The following is an 11,345-nucleotide window of genomic DNA, read 5'->3' on the forward strand; positions in this document are numbered from 1 at the left end:
GGCGGGCACCAGCTGCATGAATTACTCCCACCCTGCAGCGCCGCCAGCTCACCTCCTTGCCCGGCCCTCCCTGGCCGGAGAGCCGGGGCTGGCAGCCGCTGCTGGCTGCCTCTCGTCCCCCCGTGCCCGGCTGGGGACGGCCGTGTGGGACCCGCTTGCCCGGCCCCGGCCCCGCTCCCGGTCCCGCGGCGCCTGCCTGCCTGCGCTCGGGGCGGGGCCGCGCTGCGGGCGCCCGCAAGGCGGCTGGGGACGCGTGCCCCGCCGGGGCTCGCCCGCTCCCGGGAGGGCGGGGCCTGGGGCACCCGGCAGGCCTCGCGCGGGGCGGGCGCTGCAGCTGCGCGCTTGCCCCGCGGGCTCGGGGAGGGCTGCGCGGCCGTCCGGCGGCGCCGGGCGTGGGGGCAGCAGCCGCCCGGCCGCGCCCCCCTGCGGGGCTCCCTCCCCCCGCTGCGCCAGGCTTGGGTGGCAGCGCGGGCGCCCCACGCGGCGGGCGGGCGGGCACCTCCTGTCGGGCCCTGGCACTCGGCGCCTGCCCCTGGGGAAGCCGGGGGTGGCGAAGGGTGTCCGCCCTGGGGGGGTCTGGACCTGGTGGCCGCAGCGGGCTGCAGTAGGTAGGATCCTGAGCAGAAAGCGGGGCAAGCTCCTGACGCCCGGCCCGACCTCCTTCAGGCAGGTGTCCACGATGCCGGAGGGTCCGGAGCTGCACCTGGCCAGCCGCTACATCAACACGGTGTGCGCCGGGCTGCTCTTCTCCGGGAAGGTGGAGAAGTCTGCGGTGAGCAAGAACCCAGAGGTGCCGTTCGAGAGCCGCACGTACGTGATCTCGGCCACCCCCCGCGGCAAGGAGGTGAAGCTGACTCTGCTGCCAGTCAAGGAGGAGGAGAGCCTGTGCCTCGCTGAGGCGAGCAGCACAGCCGGGCAGGACCCGGACAGCCCCCCCCAGCCCATGGACGTCGTCTTCCGTTTCGGGATGTCGGGCAGCTTCAAGCTGGTGCCAGAGACCGAGCTGCCCAAGCACGCCCACCTGCGCTTCTACACCAGGGAGAGCCCGCGCCGCATCCTCTGCTTTGTGGATTTCAGGCGCTTCGGCAGGTGGGAGGTGCAGGGGACGTGGCAGCCAGACCGGGGCCCCTGCGTTATGCTGGAGTATGAGAAATTCAGGTGAGTCACCCTGGCCTTTCATCTCTGCTTCAGAAAGTGCCTGGGAGTGTAGAGTGAAAGGGGTGGCAGGGACCTGGGTCCCCTTTGCTAGACTCTTCTGTCCTGGGAGGGGGCCAGTAGGAGCGCATGGAGCATCTCCCCTATCGTGGAGATAAGTGCCTGGAAACACTTTTTCTTGGATTCAAGACTACTCTGTTTGTTTGGTCCTCTGTATTCTCGTAGATCTAGTTGGGAGCAGGCCTGCTTTACCCATGTGGCATTTGCTTATGTAAGCCAGTGTCCAGCCAGCACAGAAATCTGAAGGGTGCGAGAGAGCGGTTTGAGAGAGTGAGCATGACAGTGGTGGCTCTCCAGTGTCATCTATTCCACAGTGTGCAGCGGACAGGTCCGCCGCGTTCAGCATGGGGTGAACCACACAGTGCGAGGAAGGCTGGGGAGTCTCTAATCTACTTGTAAAAGCTGGAGGTTGCCCAGGGGAGAGGTGTTAACTTGACTACCCCAGGGACACCCCACCTGGGACAGGCTTTGGTACTGTTATTGGAGATTAGTATTTAAAGTTAAGCTTTCCCTGGTAATTCTCACTGTGTGTTGCATTTAAGAAGCAATGAAAGCTACTCCATAGCTCATTTAACCTGCATGTTGGAGGGCATTGAGCTGAGTGGATGTAGCACCTACATCTTGTTTCAGAGGCTGATTTTAAATCTTACCAGTCCGCTGTAAAATCATGACGGTGGGAGGGACCTCAAGAGTCATCTCATCCAACCCCCAAGTCAGAGAGCTTTGCAATGGAGGGTGCTGACTCTCTAAGCTTCTTCCTTTCCCTTTGCCCATGCACGTCTACCCCCCATGATATGCTAGCACACTTCCCAGGATAGGGTTACATTGTCTGAGGCTTGGCAACTCCACCTGCTCTCTCCCAGTCTTTTTCTTCCTATTTCTAAATCTTCCTTTTCCTGACAACGCCTTCTATAGTCAGTGAGTTGGAGGGGATGGAAGGGGCACTGCTGGCTAATTTCCTTACCACCCTGTTGAAGGCAGATGTTATCAAGGCTCCAGTGGTCATTTTGAATCTTCTTCTGTTTCAGCCCCTTCCTTTTTTATGAATGGGCTGGTTCCTCCTCCCTGCTGTTCCTCCCCACGGGTTAGCAGAATGCCTCTTGTATTTCCTTTGGGCAGCATTCCCAGTGCCCGCCTCCTCCTTTCTGCCTGCTGCACCCACCTCTAAACATGCTTTCTCTCCTCCCATAAATGATGGCTTTTTAACTCTGGATCTTCAAGGAACCCTAGTTCCTCCTCCCTGTGTCCTTTAATGTGAAGACTGTGGTGCTGAGGCTTCCATTACTATTGCCCCAGCCTGCTCTTCCGAGTCTTTAATGGTCCCTCTCATTTCATAATGACACCTGTGGGACTTTTTTCAGTGCCTTTGTAACTGCTGTGTCAGTAAACCAGTTGGTTACAAAGCTGAGTCTGAATAGCTTGCAGTACTAGAAATGCTCTTGTCTCCTCTGCTTTTTATCAGCAGCATTTTGTAGGATAATTCTGGTATGTCTGGTTTTGTGCCTTGTGTGTGAGGGTTGGAAGCAGATAATTTTTAGGTCTCTTTAGGAGTCGCCAGCAGGCAGGCGACTGGACTTGATGGCTTAGATGGCCTCTTCCAGTTCCAATGTTCCTAAACACAAGTCCCCAACCCCTGCCCTGCAGAAGAAATGGAAGGACATCCTTGTGCCTTGTACACCCACTGCAAGAAGGATGTCACTGCTGCCTCTTCTGGCACCGGATCAAACCTCTAATATCTTAAACTTGCTTGATGTATAAAGCTGCCTCCTGCTCTGTGCAGGTTGTTCTCTTTTACATTTATTCTTGCTATAACATTTCACTTGTGCTCACTGGCCCATCACTCCCAATCCTTTAGTATCGCTTCCTCTTCCTGCTGGTTCTACAGACATGTGTCCCGATGAAGCTACCATTCAACATGAGACAAACTCCCATTGTTTTTTGGCAGCCTTTCCCCCGCCTTCTCCCCCAGTGCAAGGCTTGCCTAATGCATCCTGCTGTATTCCAGGGAGAATGTACTGAAGAACCTGTCTGACAAGGCCTTTGACAAGCCTATTTGTGAGGCCCTGTTAAATCAGAAGTTTTTCAATGGAATCGGCAACTATCTCCGAGCTGAGATTCTTTACAGGTGGGTGAGATGGCGGTGGCCAGCAGGGCACAGGAGAGGAAGGCTGCCTCATGCTAAGCAGATGTGGGGGTCCAGCCCTGCGCCACAGACTCCCTGCGTGACCTTGGGCAAGTCATTTGGCCTCTCTGTGCCTGTGTTAAATGCATTCAGGACAGTGAGGCCCTAAGATGGGTGGCCCCATTACCTGCATAAGTTAATAGCAAGACCTCATGATTCCTGGCTGTACGCTGTGAGATCTGCACCGTGTAAGGGTCCCAAGTTGATGGGCCACTTGGTTCACTAGCTAAAATGAAGGCCCTTATCAATAACTTGCATGGTAATTCTAGCCCTAGGCCCCACATTCAGTTCTGCCTGTTCCCCTCCAGGTCTGACTCCTAGCACAGCTGGTCTCAAGTGTCTGGAAATATCTCAGGCACCTCAGTTCTAACTTGCAGTGAGTTTTTTAGCCTTGGGCTTTGTAGTCAGTTGGAGTCCACGTTGCCACAGCTTAAAGGCACCAAAATCTGGCTGTCTGCCAAGCCCGGACTAGAATCCAACTCTTGAGAGGCCGGTGTGGTCACCCACCACATCGAAGATCTCACCTCACTCATCTGCTCAGGGTCTGGGGCTCTACTGCAGTGGCAGGCGTTAGCATGGCTCTGTGCGTCCTGTTTGTGTAACAGATGGATTTTCTAGGTTAAGGATCCCTCCCTTTGAGAAGGCCCGGACAGTGCTGGAAGCTCTGCAGCATCGGGAGCAGGTGAGCAGGGAGGGTGTCAGGCACAGCAGAGTCCCAGGTCAGCATCCAGGCCTGGAGGGAGTCAGAGCTTGTCCCATTATAGCTGGGGATCACAGCCCTGCAGACAGGGCAGGGCAGGGCAGGGCAGAACAGTTGTGTGTCACTCAGACCCTCTACAGTTCCCCCAACTAAAAGCCGTGGCTTTTGCCTTCAAATGCCCTTGCCTTTGATTGACGGCCACATGGTTTTGGGTTCTTATTGTCATTGGTTGCCATCTTAGAGAGAAATCACCTGTTGAGCTCTTTTAGGATGGGAAATGGCACCAGGATCTGTGCTGTCAGGACCCACTTGATATCTCATGGAAAATGTTGGCGGAGCGGGGTGGAGGTTCTCTCCTCAATACTTAGTGCCCTCTCCCTGCCAGCAGTGCACAGCCGGGCTGCCTTGGCTCCTGCTAGTACAGCCAGGATGAGGCACCTCCTGCAGTACAGCACTGGTGGCTCAGTGACTGGCTCACTGAATGAGCCTGTTGCTGTGCTTCAGGGGTGCTCCTTCATGTGTTTTTATGCCACACACCTGCAGGGGCTTTACAAAGCTCATTGATGTGAAGGCTGCTCTGTGAATGTCAGGTCCCCATCTGTTCCCTTTCACTAACCAGGGTGTCTCATCTGGGCCCATGCACGTGAGCTGTATTTGCAAATTGCTAGCCAGGCAAACCGTGGCTTTTCACTGCAGTGAAAATCTCCCTGCCATGATTGTGCACTAGCCTCTGCTGAGGGGCAGCACATTCTGCCATTGGCTTTCCTATCTTGGCCACTTTAACCTGGGAAGATCCTAGTTCACTGCACACTGAAACACCAAGCAATCAGGAGGAGGCCAGCAGCTGAGACTCCAGACCTGATGTGTTTTGAACCTATTCTGATCGGGTGACGAGTGGTGTCTGGAGGGGAAGTGGCTATTTAAAAAGTCAGAAAAAACCAGCCTGATTCTGTGTGCGTGTGACATGGGCCATCTGCCTCTCTGCTCCTCCCACTTCCTGTTTTTGTAGCAGCAGTTAAGCATGCAGACACCTGGCACTGGGCCATGGGTGTCCCATCAGTGGGTGGTCATCAACCTGCAGATAAATCCAGTCCTGCAGTGGAAGGTGGGGTGGGAGCCTGTGAAGTTATCCCTGCTTACACAGGGATAGTGTTTGGCCCAGCCTTGGGGAGGTGGCTCCATTTAGCTAGTGGAGGGACTGGAAAGCTGGTTGGAGGAGCCGATGTTGCACAGCATCAAGGAGCAAGTTAGGGGACCGCAGAAAGGATTTGGTTGTTGAGTTGCCTTGTGGGGAAGGCCCATAGCTTGGAGGGGGAGAGGTGTTTGCTGTCTGAGGGGGTCAGCAAGTGCAGAAGGGGGTGCGGCACTCTGCAAGGAGCAGGTTGGGCCTGAGGGTGCAGAGGGGGCTGGGCTGGGCACCAGGCACAGGGGCTGCTCTTTTCCAACCCTGCAGGACCCTGCCCTGACCTTGAGCAAGAAAGTGAAGCTGAAGCGGGAGAACCCAGACCTGTTGGAGCTGTGTCACTCATTGCCCATGGAGGTCTTTCACCTAGGTGAGACGCCGGCCAGGGAGGCAACCTGGGACACTACGTCTCCTAGGGTAGGGGTAGGGGGCCTGCACTGGGAAGGGGATGTGTAGTGAGATCCTGGCTGGGCTGGCATTCCTGCAGCCAGCTGTGTGGTTAGGGTAGCCCAAGCCCTTCAGAGCCTGGGGCAGAGACACCATATAGAGATTCTCAGGGCAGCTAAAATGCCAATCTTGCTATCCTGGGGGTAGGAGGGGCTCCCCTTTGGGAGGGAAGCAGGGCCATTCCCCTTTTGGATGATCCTGTACCTACCCTGTAGGCTCCATGGGGGACATTCCTATGTGGTAACTTCCATTGCCTGGACATCCTACTGATTGGTAAGGGCAGCTTCTGCCATGGGCTGTTAGATCTCCTTCGCTAGAGAGGAGATCAGGTTTAGATCTGATACCCCTCCTCATCTGGATGCAAGTGCGACCCACAGGAAGTTGTTCAGCTGGGGTGTGTCCCTGACCCCAGCACAGTGCTCATCCCTACCCTTGCCTTGCCTTGCCTGCCTCTCTTCCCCATCTGGCTGTGCTCCTGTATTCCCCCAGACTCCCCATGAGGAGTGTGCAGTCTCTCACTTGGACCAGTGTTGGGCAGGCAGGCAGTGACAGGCTTTGGTGAGGAAGCCTGTGAGTGAGACCGAGTCCAGACTGACACCAACCACCCCTTGGTGTCTGAGATCGATCAGTGACTGCAGCTGCCTGGAGAAAGAGATGCCCCCTCTTGAAAGCTCTCAGGGGCAAAGCGGGATGCTCCTAGACTGGGTGTGATGGAGAGGGATGCTAAAGGAAAACTCATCTCCAGGCAGTCCCATGCTGTGGATGTGATGGGATTATGGGAAGAGTTGACTGTAGCCTCCCGCAGGTATTGCTACAGCAATGGGCAGTCTCCTCTGTCCACCAGCCACTCCTGGGGCAGGAAGATCTCTCCCTGACACTCCCCTTCTTTCCCTCCAGGGGGAAAAGGCTATGACCCAGAGAGCTCGGATGATTTTACAGCCTTTCAGCAATGGCTGCGGTGCTACTGTGTGCCTGGTATGAGGTCATTGCGAGACAGCAATGGCAGAACCATCTGGTTTCAGGTAGGACCTCAGGTGGCCAACAACAATGGGCTGTTCATAGGAGGGACTTGATTTGACTGGTGTTTGCACCCTTGCAGTGGGAGGAGGCCTGCAGATCATCTTCCCTACCCCACTCTGCCCTGCAAAGACGTGGGCTAGGCCTGGAGCCAGGTCTCTGTGTAGGGCTGGAGCTTCAAAGGCATCCCCAACTAGGGGGTAGAATATCTGCCCAGGAGACAAACTTCATCCCTCTAAGACTTCCCCCCAGCTGACCTCGGTGGAGGAGTGGCGAACCCAAAGGAATGGAAGCCATGCTGGGCAGCATTCAGACCGTGACCCACTTCTGAGCAAGCTCCTGCTGCCCCAGAACTGCTGGCAGGGCTGGCGGTCTTTGTACCAGAACTGGCACGCTGCTGAGCGCAGTTACCTGAGTGGGTACCAGTTGCATGCTGGTCTGTGTTCTAGGAGACTGTTTATAAGCCCTATTTCTTCCTTGCAGGGAGAGCCTGGACCAATGGCCCCAAAAGGTGAGCAAGCAGCTTTCTTCCTTCATACTTCATAGGCCCTAGTTAGGCTGAGGCAGGGCAAGCCTTCACCTACTGCAGGATTATTGAGTTGAGAATGAGCAGAACTTGTCTGGCCGCTAGCACACTGCCCCAGTGCAGCAGGGTATACAAGTCATCACCAGGGCAGTGTGATGCAAGGGCCAGTCCAAAAGGAGGTGGTGGGTGACCATCATTGGCACATCATTGTTGGCAGTCACATGTGAAGCAGCCCATGTCAGTACACTACCCAAGTCAGGTCCTTGCAGATGAGTGCAGCGACACCATAGCAGGATGTCTGTGCTGTGGCTGCTTCTGAGAACTCTGTGTGTACTTGGTAGCATTCAGTGTCCTGCTCCCATTGACCTTTGGGCCAGCTGCATCAGATGTTCCAGCCTGCACTATTGTCACCATGGGCGGCAGGGAGAGGGGGTTGCTAGGGTCAGAGACATGCCAGCTATTGAATTTCTGTTTTGCTTTGCTTTTGGAGAACTGGGCTCAAGGCTCAGCTTAAGGATGACCTCCAGGGAAGGCAGTGTGATTGTGTTTTGTGCAAATGTAGTCTCTTGGGGTGGAAGAGGAGTTCCTTGAGCCACCTTTACCCTTCCCTATATGCATGTTCCAGGTTGCATTTTGCCTGTGAACATGCCTTCCTGAGGTTCTCTTCCATGGATGTTTCCTGTGCACACAAGATTTTGGGACCTCCTGACTAAAAGAGGGCCTCTTCCACATTCCCTGAATGAATCTGACTCTGCTTAGCTTATTTCATGTGTAGACCAGGTCAAAAGTCCACAAAACCAGTCTCTCAGGACCATCTCAGGGTGGGAGAGTTCTTCCCCCTGGCAGGTCCCCAGGGATTCAGTCTCTGAAAAACCTATCTCATCTCCTGTGTTCTCACCCTTCTTTCATGCAGGAAAAAGGTCCCGCAAGAAACACTCTCGGGGGAAAGCCGACTTGGATGCTCCAAGTTCAAAGGTACCCAAGACCTCTGCCATAAGTTTCTCAGTCTCTCAATATCTACAGCTGTCCTCCCAACTCCCAGAGGTGTTTGCTGCCCAGGCAATCCCAGAGTCCCCATTTTACACTTCATCTGTGGACTTCTGCACTCTGGAGCTTGCAGACTACCAGTGATGAGAGCAGAGGTTCTTTATTGCTGCCTTGTACATCACCAGATGCTTACTTGGCACTTGCTGCCAGGCTGCGTTGCACTGATGGGCTGGAGACCATTAGAGAAGTGAGGCCAAATTGGAAAACTTGGTGCTCCCAGTTAGAATCATAAAAAGGTGTGGCTAGAAGGGCCCTCAGGAGGTCTTTTAGTCCAGCTCCCTGCTCAATTCCTGTCTAAACTGTCCTCAACAGGGGTTTGTGAATCTCTTCTTAAAATTTCAGGAACAACAATTGCATGCAACTGTTGGCATAATACTGAAAACATCACAAAATACTCTTTTAACTCATCACAGATCAGGCAGGGGGATGAGGGCTGTCAGTGTCCTATCTCCATTGTTCTTGCCAATCTGACCATGGGGTGAAATGCCTCCTGATCCCAAATGTGAGAGATGGCCTGGCCCTGAGCAGAGGAGCAAGGTGTTCTAGCCAGGAAACTCTGGGGAGTTTAAGTCTCAGTTTAACTGATTAAGTTCTAAAGTTTGCCCTACAATGTAGGCTGGGACCTGCTTTGCCTGCAGGATCTGTGGCAACACATGACTGTGGCCATGAGTGAAGCAAATTCCCTCAGGTAGATCCCTAAGGCTGTGCATTGTCTGCCCTAGTACCATGGCAGCACTGCCTCCACTTGCCATCATCCTCACTTCTGCAGCCTCCAGATTTCCTATTGAAACACTCAAACATACAAATAATGCTGAAGTCTCCTCTCTAAGTGAGTGCATGTTTCAGTCATCTGCCCAGGAGACAAAGCCACCATCCAAGAGGCGTTCCAAAGACAGCAGCAGCCATGAGGAGCCTCAGGGAACTAAGAAACATGGCAGGAAGAAGGAGCTCATTCAGGGAGCTGAGAACAGCCCAGCAAATGGACCAAGGAAGCGACATGCCAGGTCGAGGCGGAAAGGCTCAGCCTGCCAAGATTCTCCTGAAACCAAGGCTCCTGCTGAGAGGAAGACGAGGAGCAGGAGGCGGGCAGCTGCTTACAAAAGCACAGGTTAGGTTCCTGCTCTGCCTGTAGGGGTAGCCTGGGGGAGAGGTCTGGGGCAAGAGCTGGTGTTTTCTACCTACTTCCCAATAAGAGAAGGGAGAAGCTTCATCCATTATTTTGGTCCAGCAGGGTCTGTGTTTCAGTCTCTGCTCAGTCCCTGACCAGTTTGAGTGTGTGTGTGGAAGGGATATACAGCACCAAGTAACCTCCTGGTCGACCCTAGGCAGGGATCGCCTAGAAAGCCTCAGGGTAGGGAGAGGCAGGAGATGTCTCTTACATGAGCTCATGACCCTGTTCAGCTGCGTAGACAGTCCAAGCACCAGAATGCGGCTACTTTATTGTAAAATCACTGGCTGGGAAGAGGCAAGGTGTGACTGGGACAAGAAGAGTTAGCCAGCCTCAGCTAAGGAGCCCAGTGTTGTAGGAGGGGGCTGGCCAGGCCTTGAGAGCTCAGTGGCTTTAGGAGGAAAACAAATGTTTGAGGGTGTGATTTGGGGGAGTCCTTCAGTTAACAAGCACAATGAGGGGTTGGGTGTCTTGGCCCAAGTGCCTTCCTGTCCTTGGTACCAACCCTGCCCTTTCACTGCCTGGCTTTCTCACCCTTGTCTTTCAGAAGTGGCTGCTGCTGGCTCCAGACAGAGGCAGGCAAGGACTGACGGGCCTGTCACCACTGTTATTCCCCTCTCCAGCTTGTAGCAACCGGCGTGGGGACTTGCTTGCCTGCTGCCGCCAAACACCCTGAGCAAAAGGTCATGCTGGGACAGCTGCTGGATAACTGCGATCTGAACAGCTGCACCTGCTGTAGTGTGCCTTTTTCAGGGGCAGCCCACCATGCGAGCTCTGAGCTGCTGGTGTGAGCCTTGCTCTGTGAAATGAGCTGTTGGTTTGTCTTCCTGCCTGCTTACAGGATTTTAGCCTTTTTTAGATGCTGCTCAGTGGTTCCAGGACAAAGCGATTTTATCAATTTCATTTTGTATCCAGCCCCTTTGGAGGTGCAGCGGGTCCTGTTTGCACCTGCAGGTTGGGAGCTAGCGCCACTGTGGGCTGGGTGCTGAGCGGGGAAGGCTGAGCTTTCTCCAGCCTCCTGTGGGTGGGCTGAGCAGTGCCAGCCCCAGGTTAGTGTCCCCTGCTGGGGACCTGGGCTTCACAACCTTCATGCTCTTGCATGCTGCCAGGAAAGGGATAGTGAATTGCATTTGTCCTGAGCTAGCAGGACTCAGAGGCACTTGCTGACTTAAAATTCCTCTGCTGTATCTCCAGCCCCCCACAGCTCCGCCAGGGGCTCTGAGGTTTTAGACCTAGAGCATTTTCACTCAGAAGGTGGCAAGAGCCTGCCCTTTCTGGAACATGCCTGGTTGAAGCAGAGGGGCTGGCTCCTCTCACACATGGGCATTACCAGCTATGGCAGTGCTGCAGTGCTCCCTTCTGGGGGCAGGCAGACTTTGTGGCCCATTCAAGCCTGGTTGCTACCAGATCTACATGTAGACATATAGGGCCAGGTTTTTAAAGATACAGAAGTGCCTAGTGCTCACTGATTTCAACAGGTATTAGACCCCCAGAATACCTTTAAAAATCAAGGGCATGGATCACCCCTGCCCCCAGATGCAGGCTGCCCATAACCTGAAGATGAAGGTTCAGCATCTGCCTACTAACCTGTTTGCCTTGCACATGGGAGTTTTCTTTTCTAACAACTGTTGGTGCTTTTAACTATTTGACTGTGATAGCAGCAATAAAACCTTTATACAGACAACCATCCCTGTGTGGCTGCTTTTCTGTGGCTGCGGGAAATTCTAATATAGTGGTTCAAGGGGACAGTTTTAGCAAGTGAGATTTTGGGCCAAGCTGTGGACAGTCTGCTAGTATTATGCTTCTCCAGATGTGCCAGCTTTCCACAGAGGAAGGACACTTGGGCCTACAGCTGGGCAT

At 54.4% G+C, this 11,345-nt stretch overlaps 1 protein-coding gene across 1 annotated transcript; it reads left to right on the top strand.

The window, feature by feature from the left end:
- The first annotated feature begins 328 nt into the window (after positions 1 to 328).
- Positions 329 to 11,166, top strand: NEIL1 (nei like DNA glycosylase 1). The gene is made up of 9 exons (XM_090028872.1): positions 329 to 1,158; positions 3,221 to 3,340; positions 4,016 to 4,079; positions 5,551 to 5,650; positions 6,625 to 6,749; positions 7,228 to 7,255; positions 8,184 to 8,245; positions 9,164 to 9,425; positions 10,033 to 11,166. The coding sequence occupies exons 1-9, from the start codon at positions 680 to 682 to the stop codon at positions 10,113 to 10,115; spliced, it is 1,323 nt and encodes a 440-aa protein (XP_089884998.1). The 5' UTR covers positions 329 to 679; the 3' UTR covers positions 10,116 to 11,166.
- Positions 11,167 to 11,345: the final 179 nt, after the last annotated feature.

Source organism: Crocodylus siamensis, chromosome 15, assembly GCF_052110815.1.
Source record: "Crocodylus siamensis isolate JL-2025a chromosome 15, ASM5211081v1, whole genome shotgun sequence".
In the NCBI taxonomy this organism is placed as follows: domain Eukaryota; kingdom Metazoa; phylum Chordata; order Crocodylia; family Crocodylidae; genus Crocodylus; species Crocodylus siamensis.